Consider the following 19,024-nt stretch of genomic DNA (forward strand, 5'->3'; position numbering starts at 1 on the left):
AGTGTCTTACCCCCAACTCTGCCCTGCCTATCCTTGCTGTCAAGCTCTCATTCTCACTGTGACTAATCTTCTGTACCAATTATCTATTGCTTCCTAAAAACACCACCCCAAATACAGGGACTTAAAACAAAAAACCATTTCTTTCTTTTTGTTCCATCAGTTTGGTCATCTGTTTGGGCTGGACTCAGCCAAATGGCTTTCAGCTCTTCTCCCATGGAGTCACTTATGTGGCTTCAGATATCCAATAGCTAGATTAGGGCTAGAGAGTTTAGTTTAGCTTCACTCATATGGCTAGAGCCTTCCAATGGACTGTAGGGTGCCCCCTGCCACACACACACACACACACACACACACACACACACACACATCATTTCTCACCCAGCCTTCTTTACATGGTATCAGGGGTGTTCCAGGAAGACAGAAGTGGAAGCTGAAAGTCTCTGGAGGCCTGCACTCATGAAGTTCATAATATTACTTATGTTACATTCTGCTTTTTGAAGTAATAGGTTAGCCTAGACACAAGGGTGGAGAAGTCATATTTTTTATACCACACCTGTCTCTGAGGGCTTACTCCTCACCTTTAAACTTGTAATTTCCAGTATTGTAGTTTACGTGCTTACATAGCTGTCTCTTCTTGTAAAATTAAACTGCCTTGAGAACAGGAATTAAGTTATCTTAGCACACAGCAGAGGCCCTGGTATCTAGTAAGGCCTTATTAAAGGAAAGGTGATCCAATGATAGACTGATTGCTCAATATGTATGTAGGTATGTATGAATGGATATATGTATGTATATCCTTGTTTATTATTAGTAGCTACATTCTATAATTATAAGATCAATGGAACAGTACTTTTAAAAGCACAAAATAAATTAGAAGTATGTCTTCCGATAGAAAATACTAAGTTTTTTTGTATGCCAAGCAGCAGCCCTGGAAGACTGTGTTCTTAGAACATAGAAACTTACCTGTGTAATAGAGAGTTAGCAGTGTTTCCTTAATCAGTTCCCAGATCAAATAACCAGAAATGATTTCATTTATTTTTTTCCACCATCATTATTATCAAATGCATTGGGTCTCATAGTCTAAGTTATGTATTATCTTGTAGCGTATGTTCAGAAGAATGACTACCTGTGCCAAAAGGTCTTAATGAGAAAAGTGTCAAATTGAGCCCTCATTACTTTGCTTTAAAAACATTTTAAATAATCTAAAAGGTGCATCCATGGCTTAATATCAGCTCAGATTCAATTGATTGCACAAAAATGTCAATTTGGTATTTCATGGAATTTAAAAATCCTGTGCCCCAATTAAGTTCCCACACAGGTAACTATTCCTATGTAATTTCCCCAGGATACTGAGATACTCACTTTGATGCATGGCTGTTGCTGCACACTGGCTCTGAATGCTGGTAAGCAGCTGTCCCCTTTTCCTCTGGTGGTTTGGAGATCACTATAAATTTGTCAAATTTTTTTTGGAATTTTTGGTGAATGGGCTTTACGTTTATATAAATTATTTTGTCCACTTTGAGTCTTTCAGACACTTTTGTTTTATGTAACTGTGGTCTGCAAATAGGTAAAAGAAAAATCTCATTAAGAGACCAAAAGGACACAAGTATATGCAAAGTTACTATTTGCTCAGACAAGTAATCCTGCGTGAATACAAAATGCAGATTTTGTGTGAATTGCATCAAAGAATCACAGAGTGAATAACAACTAATTATAAAAGGACATTTGGTGAATATTTTTATAACTTTTATCTTGTAGAATTATAAGAGAAAAACAGCTACATATATGAAGTCAAGTCTTAAGACCTTATTTTTATGGTATTATATTATCAAACAGAATGCAGAATTAAAATTGAACGAAGTAATGCGAGCTCTCCTGACTATGGAAACAAAATATAGAGAGACAGAAAAGAAATTGAATTTCAGATATTTGTTTCAAGATAAAAATGAATTACTATACAATAGACCTGTATTCATAACTTAGACTCTCCTATTTGGATTTCAGACACTGAAAGCAATCATAGGACTGAAGGGAAATTTATTATAAAGTCACCTGGGATATCACTTCATAAACACAGAAAACAACATTAGAAATTGAAATGGGAATAATGAAAATTTCATTTTAAATGAATGTAAATGGGAGGCAAGGAAAGAACTGTTGAGGTACATGAGAGAAAGGCATTACTTCTCTTGAACTCCTTTCAATACTGAAAAGTGTTTTCCATTAACCAGATACTGGTGCCATTGAAACTGTGATTGGATGTTTCCTGTCTGTACATAGGGGCTCAGAGTACTCTGTGTTACTGCACTGGCTGAGGCGATCTTCCTGCCTCGAGAGCACAGCCTAAAGTCTATTAGGGATCACCAAACCAGAGGCGAAAGTGCAAGCTGGCCAGTAGGTCTGTCTGGTTGGGGAAGTGAAGGGGTTGCTCAGTGAGGCACTTGGCAGGTGTCATCCATTACTGGCCTTCTCAGCAAGTTGCAGAGTCGGTGCCATCCACTGCACAGAGAGGCTGATCCTGCAAAGAGTTAACCACAGCAGATCACTCAGTATCTACATCTGGGTGCCTTCCACCATCATTAGAGTGTGTGTGTTCATCAGTAGCTGCACATTTTGCAGACAGTAAAAATGTAAATGATCCTGAGGCTCATTGTGGCACCTTGTGCATCGCAGATTACACAGTTGCTCTGTTCCTTTATGTGTCTTTTAAGTCTTAATTTGAGCCCTAATGTGAGTATGGATATCACATCATGGAAGTACAAACTATAACAAAAAGATGGTGGAGGAATTGTTATATACCTTGGTACAGAATGGAAAAATAATGCATATTTTAGTTCTCTCAAAGTATTCTATATTCCAGAGCCTAAGCATTGAGTCAGGGACTCTATTCCACAAAACTTAAATGGGAAAGAAATCACATCTCAAAAACAAAATGGCAGACATCTTGTACCAGTTATTGCAGAGTATTACTTTTGTCAAGATAAAATTAACAATATTTCAAAGAAACCAAAGGAACACTCAGCTTTGTAAAATACCAAAAGAGCATGGTCTTTGGAGTGAGAGATTCTATACTCAGCCACTTAATCATCTCTTGTATTCTTGGACAAGTTGCTTAATCTCTGAGCCTCAGTTTCTTAGCTGTGTAATAGATATCTACACTCAAATAGAGATTAGGAATAACCAGTAAAGCACCTGATACCTACTAAGTTCTTAATAGTTACTGTTATTCGTACAGTATTGGAAAGGGCTTGGTTGTACACACAGTTACTCAGCAGAGGCAAGGGGGAGGATGCCTGCATTGTGATACTTTGGCCCTGGGGAGCCAAAGTATATGGAGTGGCACTCTTGTAACTTACACTCCTTGCTTTACTTCCATTCATCAGCTGTTAATACTCATTGTTGCACTGCAAAGGTGGAAAAGTCTTCACCAGGACTATTTAGCACCACTGTGTGTCTAGATTTATCCAGCCAGCTACAGGAAGAAAATGCCTTTAACCTAGAGTTTAACACGATGTTAGGGCTGTTATATATGGTGGCTGCTAACTGGTAGATCATGGACCCCTGGTTCCTCCAACCTACTGCAGGTGTCCCAAGTGCATCAAGCTTTTGAGACCGAATAATATGGTGTGTGTGTGTGTGTGTGTGTGTGTGTGTGTGTATGTATATGTATATCATATGATATACATATATGTGTGTTTATCATATATATATGCACACTATTTTACTATTGTGATTAATAAAAGTTCATTTCAGAACTTTGTTGAATTCTTAGTAGCTTTTTATCATGTTGTATTTCTTCTTTCAGCCATTCTAAAACATACAACTGTTATATCAGGATGGATGTGGTACAAAGAAATCATAAAATTAATATTATACAGGCCCTCATGCTCAGAAAAGTCAAGAACTGGTGCTCTCATTTCCGAGGTCCAGGAAAATATTGTGTGATGTACTCACTTGCACAACTTGTTAAGGAAAACTCTGTTCAGAATTCTGGTCTCCTGATCTCTAGTCCAGAACTCCCAACAGTGGAAATGTTTGTACTGTTGCTTCTGGAAAAATGTGAGATGTATTTAATGTTCAGATTAGTATGCACGCAGTTACATATTGACAGAAAATGGGTTACGTGAAAAACATTTACAACAGTACCTGACACACAGAAAGCCCTCACTAAATGATGGCTGTTATGATGGCTCTTCAGTAAGGAGTGGTTTTGTCACTTTTTTCTATCTGTTGCTTAGAGTAACTTATCCCATTCTGAATGTAATATTTTAAGTGATACCATTTGTCACTCAGGCAAGTGGCTTCCATATTTGCTTCTCATACTCTCAGAGTGGGAGTGGTGGACATTTAAAAAATCTCCCTTCTTTTAGGAGTAGAGGCTCTTGCCATTAGTATGGAGGCTCACTTCGGAAGTGAGTCCTCACAACGCATCTCATCACAGCCTCAGACAGCTACTGGCCTTTAATGTGCATGCTTGAGACAGAATTCAGTCTTGTTGTTGAATTACCCCCTGGGATTTGGTATATTTATTTGACCTAACGAGATTTAAACATTTACTTTCCATCAATATTTTTTAATTTGTCCTCATCTGACCCCCTGTTACTCCCGAGCAGATTCTTTATTGCTTAAGAGATGTAGCATTAGATCAAGATTTATTTAAATTGTGTACCCAAAGCTAGTCTCTAGAGATTTGGTGTCTCGATGCACAATGTGGCCCACAGGTGATAGCAGACAGCAGTGACTGAGGGAGATTTACATCTGACTATACAAATAGAGCACACATTTCATAAAACTATAAACCATCCAGGCTAATCACAGTAGTTAAATACAAGGAAAGTTTCTCTTGGGTTCTCAGGTAAATTTAGGACTGAAGAAAGTGTTGTCATAATATGTATTTGGTTCTGAATTTTTTCTCAATATCCAGATTTAATATGAGTCCCTTTGTTTTAGCTAACTGCCCAGGAATTTGATCTTTTAAGCTAAATACAAGAATATGTGGAGTTGGTATATGTGTATTGCCAAATAGAATTCTCTTATAGGGAAGTCGCCCCAGGGATGAAAGAGCCAAAAGAAGTAAGCGCTCTTGTATGTGCTCAACATGTCCATTTTAAGTAAAGGCAGATGACTTACAATAGCTTTCATAACTGGCTCTCCATCAGTCAGCCATGCCAGACAAGGACTTTGTTGCTTGTGTCCCACTATCAGGAAGCAGCGTCATTAGAGGAAATCACCAAAGGTCTCAGTTTCTCCACAAGTGCAACCCAGTGGAGCATTTCTCCTATATAAATAGATCAAGCCCCCAGTGGTGATCTTCTCCTGCTGAGAAGAAGGTAACCAGGTTTAGAGTAAATACACCAGAGCTAGCCCTAGACACTTTTTAGAAGTTATACTTGCATTGCCACCCCTCCCCAGTGCCACAGCACACCTTTACATATTCATCCGTGACTTTTCCCACAAGCACCCACTCACTGTGTGCTTTGCCCAGGCCCGCTCTTTGCCAGTTCCCTGTGCTGATCCATTTTCCCTTTTCCCCTCTTCTCACACACCTGCCCTATCATCCCATACAAAGCCCTTAAGACTTTGTGTGTCTTTATACATATTTATGTGTTCAAATAATTTAAACCAAAATGTGACTCAGAGGAAATATGTGCCCCCTTGCCCACAGGTAACGAATTTGCATTTTAGCAGTGGCTTTAAGTAAATGAAGACACGCAGATACTGAGGATTCTGTGCCTGGCAGGGAGCAGCAGGGCGATTTTAGGAACAGGGTCCTTTGGCTCTCACCATGTATACTCATAGGGCCTTCGACCAGCCCTGAGCAAAAAAGGCATAAATTATACTCTAACCGTCCCTCCAGCCTGGTCTGTTACTGCATTCACAGAAGCAGCGCTTTTGTTTCCAACCTCCCAGAAGTCTGTGACACTGAACAATTTTTCCAAGGAAGAGAAAACACAGTTTAATATATAGGACTAATTTTCAGTTTTGCAGCTGGGGCTTCCTTTGGGAGCCGTACTTGTAGAAATAAGTGCCTCAGTAATAATGGGTGGAGAACTCCCCAACTGATGGGTACAAAGTTTGATGGAGAAGGTTATGAAGAGAAGAGAGACCAGTGGAACACTAGGAGTGAAATCAAGGATATGCTTGAAAATGAGAAATGTAGGAAGATTTTTGTATTTATATTTACTTTATTCAAAGGAAAAATAAGGTAGATTCTGAAGTGGGAATGAGCAGCGGACTTGCGAAAGAGTCTGGCTGCTCATCTCTTTTTTGGCTAATCTCTGATCCCATCACTATCAGCTCAGTAGTGGCTTTGGTATTGGCCAGTAGAAACTGGTCTCCAAGGTGTCAACTCTGTTGCCAAAGACACTCCACCTTGCCCAACCGCAGTGTCCGGGCCCATTCTACAAGACGGTTTACAATTCTGTTTCTGTTATTGTGTGCAAAATTTTCCAAAGAGAAATACGCATCCTACTCTCCTTCCATTAAAACACTCACATACATTGTTTTAAAGCAGTTGATGACTTAGGCTTTTTCAGAAAATAGGTTTTTCATATGCTTGTTATGCAAACAATTTCTGGGTTTTTTTGTGTTTTTTTGTTTGTTTTTAAAGGAGGGAGTTTGAAGAGTCACTTCTTAATGGTAAGGCTCTTCTGTTATTTCAAATTCAAAAGTTGTAGCCATTGGGCATGGATTAAGTGGTACATGATTTGATTACATCAAATATCTGCTTCATTTACTATTTCCCCCCACACTACCATTTTTGGCTTTATAATATGTTTTAGTCAGATATATAAGAAAACCCTAGGGCCTTAAAGAGGACCTAAATGTTGCTAGTTATTTGTGGCTCAGTACTGGCCAGAACCAGTGGGCATAGTTTCTGTACAAAACAAAAACAAGACACAAATATTTCTCTAACTCCTTTCCTATGTGAAGGATAAATCCTCACTTTGTGTAATCATAGCTATGAGCAGTAAATGATGTCTAGGGTAACGCATCAAGACAAGGAGAACCCTGGCTCGGCCTCCTGGCTGTTCCTAGTTTACCACAGTATTTGCTCTAAAAGACAACATCTCCACAGAGCAAGATGCCCACTGTTGTGCTTTCCACATAGCAAAGAAAATTTACTCCTCTTTATTTCCTGCTGGAGTTGGATTTCCTATAACTGCTCTCTGTTCTCATATTATCCTTAATTAGCCTATCTCATATTATGTATGACTTTGTAAGACACCTCTGGTACACAACCAGAAGTTTGACTTTGTATCTTCAAGGAAGATTACTCGGCAGACATAAGTAGAACATTTCCATAACCTTTTGGCAGTCAGCAGTTTTTGCTGTTCTGTTCCTCTGCATGTGGTGAGATATAGCTATCTCTGATACCTCCTGTGAACGACAACACCAGCCTATTATGAGATTTCTCATCTCTGAGTTCCTATAGAATTTGCAGTCTGTAACACACAGGCTCATATAAGCTTGTTCTCTAGCAGTTTCATGCATGAAGAGGCAGGGATAACCAGTGTGTTTCCCAGACTCTGACTCAGGGCAATAGCAAGCTTAATAAAGAAAAGTATGAAGAAGAAGAGAGAAAGGTATATGTCTGCCTTACCTTCCAAATTAGATCATCAGTGTCTCAGTCCAGAGATCATATCTGCTTTTCCTATCTTCTTTAAGACTTATTAGAACATTAGGCAAGCATTGAGTGTGCAGTACGTGTTGATTGCCTGAAGGCCTAAGGTTTTAATTCACAGATTATGCCAAAAAGGCAGTATTTCCAGTCACTTGAACTTCACGCAACCCCAAAAAGGTAGAGTTTTCTGTAAATGTTACTGAAATGTTATTTACATTGATTGAAGGTATCTCTAAATTGGTTTTAGATTGATCCCTCACAGAACTGTAATCCTCATTTCAGAGGACAAACCTCTAAGGCAGTGGTATACTGAAGATAGTTATGACAATGGAAGTATATGCAGTTGTAAAGTGTAGGCATTATTCTGAGGAAAGCATGAACACAGAAATTCTGTAAACGGCTAAGATGCTGCGGTGAATAAAAGATCATTCTAACCAAGACTAATGGCATTTTACCCCAAGCCTCAGTGGCCCACTAGGATTCAGAGATGTGCACTGATGCCATTGTAATTCTGTCAAAAATGAGCCAACCATACATTTGTGGATGTATTTCTTGACCTTCTGTTCCAATGAGCTATCATATCTTTGTGCATTTACTGAACAGTATTAAGATTTAAAATCAATTTAGGTTAAGCCCTTCAACTCTGTACTTTTTAAAATTTTGAGAGAGAAAGTATGAGTAGGGGAGGGGCAGGCAGAGAGAGAGAGAGAGAGAGAGAGAGTCCCAAGCAGACTCTGCACTGTCAAAGCAGAGGCCGACGTGGGGTTCGAACCCACGAATCACGAGATCATGACCTGAGCTGAAGTTGGATGTTTGATGGAGTAAGCCACCCAGGCATCCCCAACTCTATACTTTTTAAAAATTATTTTGATTATTCTAGGACCTTTTATTTACATGTTCATTTTAAAAGCAGCTTGTTTAATTTTACAAAGACATCTGCTAGAACAATGGTTCAGAGTGCATTAAATTTACAGATTTGCAGAAAATGGCCATCCTAACAATATTGAGTCTTCTCAATGAGCACAGTATGACTATCTTTCCATTGGTTTATTCACTGTTTTTTTCTCCATCAAGTTTTGTAGTTTTAAGTATAAGGGACTTGGTTGTCTTTTGCTACACTTATTTGTAGATATTTCAGTGGCGTTACTATAAATGGAATTTATTTTCCAATTATTTGCTGCTAGCATACAAGAATTTTGTATATTAACCTTTTATCTTGCAACCTTGCTAAATTCATTTATTCTAATTCTTGGTATGTAAATTCCCTAAGATTTTTTTTTAAATTTGTATTTAAATTCCAGTTAGTTCACATGCAGTTTAATGTTATTCTCAGGCACACAATACAGATTCAACACTTCCATACAGCACAGTGCTCATCACAAGTGCACTCCTTAATCCCCATCACCTATTTCCATCCCACCCACCCCACATACCTCCCCTCTGGTAACCACCAGTTTGTTCTCTGTAGTTAAGAGTCTATTTCTTGGTTTGCCTCACTCTCTTTTTTTTCCCCCTTTGTTCATTTGTTTTGCTTCTTAAATTCCACATATGAATGAAATCATATGGTATTTGTCTTTCTCTGACTTAACTTCACTTAGCATAATACTCTTTAGCTCCATCCACATTGTTGCAAATGGCAAGATTTCATTTTTTATAGCTGAGTAATATTCCATTATATAATAATATACATTACGTGTGTGTGTGTGTGTGTGTGTGTGTGTGTGTTTGCGCCACATATTCTTTATTCATTCATGAGTCAGTGGACACTTGAATTGTTTCTGTAATTTAACTATTATAGATAATGCTACTTTAAATGTTGGGGTACATGTATCCTTTTGAATTAGTATTTTTGTATCCATAGTGCAATTACTGGATCTTAGGGTAGTTCTATTTTTAACTTTTTGAGGAAACTGTGCTATTTTCCACAGTGGCTGCATCAGTTTGCATCCCCACCAACAGTACAAGAGGGTTCCCCTTTCTCCACATCCTCACCTGCACCTGTTTAGTGTATTGTTGATTTTAACCATTCTGACAGGTGTGAGGTGATAGTTCATTGTAGTTTTGATTCATATTTCCCTGATGATGAGTGATATTGAGCATCTTTGATGTCTTCTTTGGAGAAATGTCTGTTCATGTTTTCTGCCTATTTTTAATTAGATTATTAGTTTTGGGGGTATTGAGTTTTATACATTTTGGATACTAACTCTTCTTTAGATAGGTCATTTGCAAGTATCTTCTCCCATTCTGTAGGTTGCCTTTTAATCTTGCTGATTGTTTCCTTCACTGTGTAGAAGTTTTATTTTGATGAAGTCCCAATCATTTAGTTTTGCTTTTGTTTCCCTTGCCTCAGGAGACATATCTACAAAGAAGTTGCTACAGCCAATGTCAAAGAGGTTACTGCCTGTGTTTTCCTCTAGCTTGAGATTTTCTATAGAAAAAAATTATGTTTGTGAATAGTGCCAATAGGGCTAGTTTTACTTGTGTGTGATATTTGTGGCTTTTTTTTTTTTTTTTTTTTTTTGCTTCCATGCCTTATTTCAAAGCCTAGGACCTCAAGAATAGAGGTCCGTTTGAATAGAAGTGGTGAAAGCAGGCATTTTTGCCTTGATCTCAAGGCGGAGCAATTTCGTCTTTCACCATTAAGTATGATATGGTGGTTGAATTTTTTGTAGATGCTCGTTGTCAGGTTGAGGAAGCTCTTTAGTCTTTCCAGTTTGCTGAACATTTTATCATTAGCAAATACTGAATGCTGTCAAATGCTTCTTCTGTATCAATTGGAATGATCATGGGGTTTTCTTCCCTATATTCTGTCAATCTAGTGAATTACGTTAATTTTCATATGTTAAACCAACCTTGCCTTATTGGATAAGCCCTGCTTGGTCATGACATGTTATCTTTTTTATATATATTACTGGATTTGATTTGACATTATTTTGTTTCTGGCATCATGAGAGTATTTTTCTGTAATTCCTTTGATAGTATCTTTTCCAGGTTTTGTATTATAGTTCTACTGGTCTCATAAAATCATTTAGAGAATACTCTCTATTTTTTTGAAAAGGTTTCCATAATTTTGTTATTTCTTCCCTGAATGTATGATAGAACTTGGTAATCAACCCATCTGAGTTGGATTTGCTTTCTGGGAATATCTTTGGATACCAAATTTATATTTGTAAATATAGAACTGTTATTATCTATATCTTATTCTGTCTATAGAATCAGTAGTAATAACCACTTTTTAGTCTAGATACTGATATTTTGAATATTTGATTTTTTGACTATTAATAATGTGTGAATATTTTTTTACCATTCTGTTTAATTTGATCTCTTGATGTTTTAGCTTTATCTCTTTACACCTTTTTTAGGAGTTACTCTATAGATTACAACGCATACATCTAACCTTCCACAGACTACTTAGAGCTAATATTGTATCACTTCATGTAAAATGTAGAAAATTTGCAACCGTATGGGTCCTTTTGCTAACATCCAACCTTTATCTGGTAGTTGTCTTATGTGTAACATTTACATACATTGAAAACCTGGTCAGATAATGCTATAATATTCATTTCCAATATTCAGTCACATTTTAAAGAATTTAAAAGGGAAAAAATCTATATTTGCCCACAAATTTACCATTACTGTTGTGTTTCCTTCCATTCTGATATTTCAGATTTCTTGCATTTCCCTGTAGCCTGAAACACTGCTTGTAGTGTTTCTGGTAGAGTAGATCTGCTGTTAATGAGTTCTCTCTGCTTTCTTTCCTATGACAATGTCTTTATTCTGCCTTCATTTCTGTAGGGTATTTTTGCTAGCTATGGAATTCTGGGTTGACAAAGACATCTGCTAGAATTTTGATTGGGTGTACATTAAATCTATAGATCAATTGGGAAGAATTGCCATCTTAAGAAATGAAAGATGTTATTTCACTGCCTTTTGCCCCCATAATTTTTTTTTTAGAAATATGTGATTATTTGAATCATTTTCTGTAGCAAATGTGTCATATTCTCTATCAGCTTTTAAGAGGGTTTCTTTTCCTTGGATTTTAGCAGCTTGATTAGGGTATGTGTATATGTTTTTTTTTCCTTTGATTTTTATCCTGTTTGGAGCTCACAGAGATTCTTGAATATGCAAATTTAATTCTTTTAACTAAATAGGGGAATTCTTTAGTCACCATTTCTTTAAACTGATTTTCTGCCTCAGTCTCTTTGTTCCTGTACTACTGGGACTCCAATAACATGTATTTCAGTCTTTTCATATTGTATAGGTCCCTGATTCTCTTTTCATTTTTTCTATTTTCCTCTCTTTGTGTCCTTCAGCTGGGGTATTTTGTATTGGTTTATCTCCAAGTTTACTGACTCTTTCTCTGTTATCACCAGTATGCTTTTGATCCTCTGTAGGGATTTTTCATTTCAGATATTTATTTTTAAGTTTCTATACTTCTATAGTTTTTACAGTTTTTATGGTCTACTGAGATTGTCTGCTTTTCTATTAATTTCAAATGTGTTTTCATTTGTTTTATGGAGTATAGTTATAATAGCCGCTTTATATCTGGTTACTGTCATGTTGGCATTTGTTGATTGCTTTTCCCTTTAGAATTGATCACATTTTTCTTCTTTTCTGTATGTTTAGCAATTTTGAATTGTGCCCTAGATACTGTGAATGTTACATTGTGTGGGCTCAAAATCCCTGTTATAATTCTGCAGGAGATTGTTGATTTTTTTTGTTTGGGCAGGCAATCAACTCAGGGTCAGATTGCAAATTCTGTCTCTTAATGATTCAAATCACAATTACTGCCTCAAAGCCTGTGTTTTGGTTTGCCCTGTGTGAGACATTTACGAATGACTTTGAGACATGGGCAGTGGTTTAAATGAGTTTAGTTCTCTAAATGGGCTCAGGTCTGCCCATCAAATGTGCTGCTTAGGGCTCAGCCTGAGACTTGTGTGGGTTCAAACATGGAACCAGGTAATCCTCTTCTCTTGGTTGTTTGACCTCTATGATTTTCCCTACACTTCCAAGGACCTCTTTTCCTAGTTCCTCTGGGCACAAATGTGTGCTTTCTATTACTTTTCAGACACTGATGTTGCCTACCTTGTAATACTGTGTGACTAGAGTCTACATCAGGAGAAAGCTACAAGAGAAATGAGGGGAAGCCTACAAAACAACAAACCAAATGATGGCGTGCTCTAGGGCTTAGTCCCTGAACACCTCTATTTCCTCTCTACACTCAGTCTAGGTGAAAGCATTCTCTAATTCCAGTAGGGACCCAGACCCCTTATCTCCTGATGCTTTCCCAACGTCAGTATGCTTCCTTTTTGTATTAGCAGGAGGGAGAAATATAATGAGAATTCCTCCTTTTAAAGACATTTCTTAGATATTTTGGACATCTCTTCTGCTTGCATCTCATTGTCCAGAACTTAAATAATGGCCACATCTCATTGCAGGAGAAGTTGGAAAATACAGGAGTTTTTAGATGGATGACAATAGATTCAGCTACAATTGGGATTCTTTTACTAAAGAAGAGGAGGAAATGGACAGTAGGAGGCAACTGGCTGGCTCCACCAAACTTTGTGAATCTAGGCCTCAGCTCTCCCACTAACCTTCCCCACTTCAGTACATGTCAGTTCCATCTTTCCAGGTGCTTAGGCCAAAATATCTTGAAGTCATCATGATTCTTTTTTTCTCCTATTCTACACCCAATCTACCAGCAAATCCTGTTGATTGTACTTTTCAAATATATCTCAAATCTGACTGACTCCATCTTAGTGTAGGCTATTGTTGCTTCTCCCAGACTTCTGAAATAGTCTCCTCTCTGGTTCTGCCAGTCCATTCTCCCCAGAATAGGATATAGTCCTTCAAAATGTAAGTCAGATCACATCATTCCTATGTACAGAACTCTCTGGTTACCTCCTAGCTTATTGTGAATAAAATCCAAGGAACTTAACTATGAAAAAGCTAAACATCATCTGGTCCTGGCTAACCCCCTGATTAAATTTACTAGTGTCTCCCTGTAACTCATTCCACACCAGCTATATTGACTTCCTTAATGTTCCTTGCATATACCAAGCATGTACCAATTTCAAGGTCTTTGTATCTATCGCATCTTGAATGCTTTTCTAGATATCCCCATGGTTTCCTTCTTAACTTCTTTCATGTCTTTGATCAAATATCACATTATCAGAGACCTTCCTAACAGCCTGTCTAAAATAGGATTCCCTCGGGGGCACCTGGGTGGCTCATTCGGTTGAGCATCCAACTTCAGCTCAGGTCATGATCTCGCGGTTCATGAGTTCAGGCCCCGCATTGGGCTCTGTGCTGACAGCTCAGAGCCTGGAGCCTGCTTCCGATTCTGTGTCTCCCTCTCTCTCTGCCCCTCCCCCACATGCGCTCTGTCTCTCTCTGCCTCTCAAAAATAAAGAAAACTAATTTAAAAAATTAAAATAGGATTCACTCTAGTAAATCTCTCCCTTTATAAAACTTTTTTTCTTAATACTCAGCACCATTTGACATATTATCTGATTTTCTTTGTGTGTATATGTACATATTTGGACATACATATACCTTCTCTACATATATACATATATAAAAATGTATAAACATTTAGGTACATATAGGGATTTGATTACTGAAGGGCTTCTCACTAGAATTAGAGACTTCATCTGTTATGCTCACTGCTGTCTTCTTTAGCAGTTAAGGGTGGTCAAGACAGACTTCTATGAGAAGAGGGCAGTTGAGCTAAGAATGAATGAAGAGGAGTCAGCTATGCTACAACCTAAAAGGAAAACATTCCACACGAAGGGAACAGCTATCTGCAAGGCCCTGTGGTGGAAATAAGCTTGTCATGTTTCAGGGACTCGTCCTGCATTTAAGGACAAAAAGAAGCCCAGTATGGGTAGAATTTAGAAATTATGTAGAATGGAACAAGATGCGGTGGAAGAGACAGAGCCAGATCATGCAGAGTTTTGGCTGTCCCCAATGCAGTCAGAAGAGAAAGAGTCCCCAGCCTGTCTTGGCACCTCAGCCATTCTCTACATTTTGGGAAGCTCTAAGGCTACAACAACCAAAGGCTATCTAATGACATACAGCTATTTAAATTTAGTTCACTGAAAGTAAATTTAAAAATTCAGTTTCTCGATCACACAAGTTTCATTCCAAGCGTTCAATAGTCACACATGGCTAATGACTACCTATCGGGCAGCACAGCACAGATAGAGAATATTTCATCATCACAGAAAGTTATGTAAAACAGTCCAATGAGAAATAATGCCAAGTTTGCTTAGCCTCTCCTGTGATTTTTCTCTTAACCCTAGAATCCGTGTTTTTCTATTTAATGGAAATATATGCAGTGCCTAGCAAATTAGCATGGGGCCTGTTCCCTATGCAAATATTCTCACTGGTGATTTTTTCCTATGACAGAAAAGATGAGAAGGACTGGTAAATCACAAGCATTCTTAACCTCATTATAAATACATTGCAAATGTAAAAAATGCAAAGTGTGGAAGTTATAAATGTGAAAGCAGCTTTCAATTTGTTTTAATAGGTATTTTCCATGTCTTATTGTAACCTAGGGATCTTGCTGCAAGAAACTGCCTGGTAGGTGAAAATAACGTTCTGAAAATCAGTGACTTTGGAATGTCTCGTCAAGAGGATGGTGGAGTGTATTCATCTTCTGGCTTAAAGCAGATTCCCATTAAATGGACAGCACCAGAAGCTCTTAATTATGGTAAGAATAGACTGTTTTTCTTTTTGGTGGTAAAAATGTATTCCATCAGCACAAAACATTCACAAGCAAAGTTGGAGGAGTAAAGCAGAGCCCAAGTTAGAATGATTTGAAAATCAACACAACAATATTTAAGTGTTCATATTTTGTACTTACACATGGGCAGAAACCTAATTCATTGACCTTATTGATCAAATTTCTATATGTAAGATTGCTAGATTTAAGCTTTTTTTTAACATTTATTCATTTTTTGAGAGACAGAGAGCACAAGCAGGGGAGGGGCAGAGAGAGGGGGAAACACAGAATCCGAAGCAGGCTCCAGGCTCCCAGCTGTGAGCACGGAGCCCGATGAGGGGCTTGAACTCATGAGATATGAGATCATGACCTGAGCCAAAGTCAGATGCTTAACCAACTGAGCCACCCAGGCGCCCCTCAGATTGCTAGATTTAAAAGAAGGCTGTACTTATAAGCACTTTTAAATATGACTATATATCTGAGGGTTTTTTAATCCAAGAAGAAATGATTTTTATGTTCACTGTATAATTTAACTGTTAAAGTGTTGTTGTGGCTCTGGACCACTGCTTTCAGATGTCTTGTAATTGGTCCAATAACCTCATCTAATAATAGGTTTTAAAATTTGTTAAATCTATAGTTTCTCACTCTGAAAACTGTCTTGGTTTCTTTGCATTTTAGTCTCTGGAACTTGTATAAATGTTGGAGGGAGAGAGAGGAGTTACATTTTAAAACAGCAGAGATTTTTTTGTATGTCATTATAATGGAAAAAATTCAGGTTGTGTTATCTGTGGTTGGGATAAACTGGGCTGTAACAAGATGGGTAACAGTTCAGAATTAAAAGGAGAGAGATTGTGCTTTAAGTGAAATTATAAATTACATTTTCATTAAGGGAAGCAGCATGTGAGCCATGGGTTGGTGAATGGGTATGTTTTGAATTGAAATATCATAAAATGACTCTATTGATTTAAAATGAAAATTTACTTCATCATGAAAAATGAGGCATTTATAAATGCCTTAATTTAATGCCTAAGTTAAAAACAAAGCTTTTAAGTGAGCTAATTTTTATATTATATAAAATTAACCATTTTAAAGTGAATAATTTAGTGGTATTTAGTACTGTTTAGAATGTTACACAACCACTACTTCCTTCTAATTCCAACATTTTCATCACTCTAAAGTAATACCCTTTGCCTATTTACTCCCCATTCCTCCTTTCCCTGCAGCCACTGGCTACCACATGTCTACTTTTTTATTGCTATGGATTTACTTATACTGCATATTTCGTGTAAATGGAATCATACTATACGTGACCTTTTGTGTGTGGCTTCTTTTACTTTCATGTTTTTGAGGTTCATCGATGTTGTAGCATGTGTAATTAACTTCTTTCTTTTTTATGGCTGAATAATATTCCATTGTATATATTGATAATTTGTTTTCCTTTTTTTTTTTTATATGAAGTTTATTGACAAATTGGTTTCCATACAACACCCAGTGCTCATCCCAAAAGGTGCCCTCCTCAATACCCATCACCCACCCGCCCCTCCCTCCCACCCCCCATCAACCCTCAGTTTGTTCTCAGTTTTTAACGGTCTCTTATGCTTTGGCTCTCTCCCACTCTAACGTCCTTTTTTTTTTTCCTTCCCCTCCCCCATGGGTTCCTGTTAAGTTTCTCAGGATCCACATAAGAGTGAAACCATATGGTATCTGTCTTTCTCTGTATGGCTTATTTCACTTAGCATCACACTCTCCAGTTCCAGCCACGTTGCTACAAAAGGCCATATTTCATTTTTTCTCATTGCCACGTAGTATTCCATTGTGTATATAAACCACAATTTCTTTATCCATTCATCAGTTGATGGACATTTAGGCTCTTTCCATAATTTGGCTATTGTTGAGAGTGCTGCTATGAACATTGGGGTACAAGTGCCCCTATGCATCAGCACTCCTGTATCCCTTGGGTAGATTCCTAGCAGTGCTATTGCTGGGTCATAGGGTAGGTCTATTTTTAATTTTCTGAGGAACCTCCACACTGCTTTCCAGAGCGGCTGCACCAATTTGCATTCCCACCAACAGTGCAAGAGGGTTCCCGTTTCTCCACATCCTCTCCAGCATCTATAGTCTCCTGATTTGTTCATTTTGGCCACTCTGACTGGCGTGAGGTGATACCTGAGTGTGGTTTTGATTTGTATTTCCCTGATAAGGAGCGACGCTGAACATCTTTTCATGTGCCTGTTGGCCATCTGGATGTCTTCTTTAGAGAAGTGTCTATTCATGTTTTCTGCCCATTTCTTCACTGGGTTATTTGTTTTTCGGGTGTGGAGTTTGGTGAGCTCTTTATAGATTTTAGATACTAGCCCTTTGTCCGATATGTCATTTGCAAATATCTTTTCCCATTGCATTGGTTGCCTTTTAGTTTTGTTGGTTGTTTCCTTTGCTGTGCAGAAGCTTTTTATCTTCATAAGGTCCCAGTAATTCACTTTTGCTTTTAATTCCCTTGCCTTTGGGGATGTGTCGAGTAAGAGATTGCTACGGCTGAGGTCAGAGAGGTCTTTTCCTGCTTTCTCCTCTAAGGTTCTGATGGTTTCCTGTCTCACATTTAGGTCCTTTATCCATTTTGAGTTTATTTTTGTAAATGGTGTGAGAAAGTGGTCTAGTTTCAACCTTCTGCATGTTGCTGTCCAGTTCTCCCAGCACCATTTGTTAAAGAGGCTGTCTTTTTTCCATTGGATGTTCTTTCCTGCTTTGTCAAAGATGAGTTGGCCATACGTTTGTGGGTCTAGTTCTGGGGTTTCTATTCTATTCCATTGGTCTGTGTGTCTGTTTTTGTGCCAATACCATGCTGTCTTGATGATGACAGCTTTGTAGTAGAGGCTGAAGTCTGGGATTGTGATGCCTCCTGCTTTGGTCTTCTTCTTCAAAATTCCTTTGGCTATTCGGGGCCTTTTGTGGTTCCATATGAATTTTAGGATTGCTTGTTCTAGTTTCGAGAAGAATGCTGGTGCAATTTTGATTGGGATTGCATTGAATGTGTAGATAGCTTTGGGTAGTATTGACATTTTGACAATATTTATTTTTCCAATCCATGAGCAGGGAATGTCTTTCCATTTCTTTAAATCTTCTTCAATTACCTTCATCAGCTTTCTATAGTTTTCAGCATACAGATCTTTCACATCTTTGGTTAGATTTATTCCTAGGTATTTTATGCTTCTTGGTGCAATTGTGAATGGGATCAGTTTCTTTATTTGTCTTTCTGTTGCTTCATTGTTAGTGTATAAGAATGCAACTGATTTCTGTACATTGATTTTGTATCCTGCAACTTTGCTGAATTCATGTATCAGTTCTAGCAGACTTTTGGTGGAGTCTATCGGATTTTCCATGTATAATATCATGTCATCTGCAAAAAGCGAAAGCTTGACTTCATCTTGGCCAATTTTGATGCCTTTGATTTCCTTTTGTTGTCTGATTGCTGATGCTAGAACTTCCAGCACTATGTTAAACAACAACGGTGAGAGTGGGCATCCCTGTCGTGTTCCTGATCTCAGGGAAAAAGCTCTCAGTTTTTCCCCATTGAGGATGATGTTAGCTGTGGGCTTTTCATAAATGGCTTTTATGATCTTTAAGTATGTTCCTTCTATCCCGACTTTCTCTAGGGTTTTTATTAAGAAAGGGTG

At 37.9% G+C, this 19,024-nt stretch overlaps 1 protein-coding gene across 1 annotated transcript in view; it reads left to right on the forward strand.

Moving 5' to 3' along the window:
* FER (FER tyrosine kinase) overlaps positions 1 to 19,024 on the forward strand; it is a 404,717-nt gene that overhangs the window by 361,917 nt on the left and 23,776 nt on the right. Inside the window, exon 16 of the mRNA XM_047090128.1 lies at positions 15,187 to 15,341. Coding sequence (XP_046946084.1) covers positions 15,187 to 15,341 — 155 coding nt within the window. The remainder of the gene's footprint in view (positions 1 to 15,186; positions 15,342 to 19,024) is intronic.

Source organism: Lynx rufus, unplaced genomic scaffold, assembly GCF_022079265.1.
Source record: "Lynx rufus isolate CCGP_SWC_20201006 ecotype Redwood Valley unplaced genomic scaffold, mLynRuf1.p SCAF_1, whole genome shotgun sequence".
In the NCBI taxonomy this organism is placed as follows: Eukaryota; Metazoa; Chordata; class Mammalia; order Carnivora; family Felidae; genus Lynx; species Lynx rufus.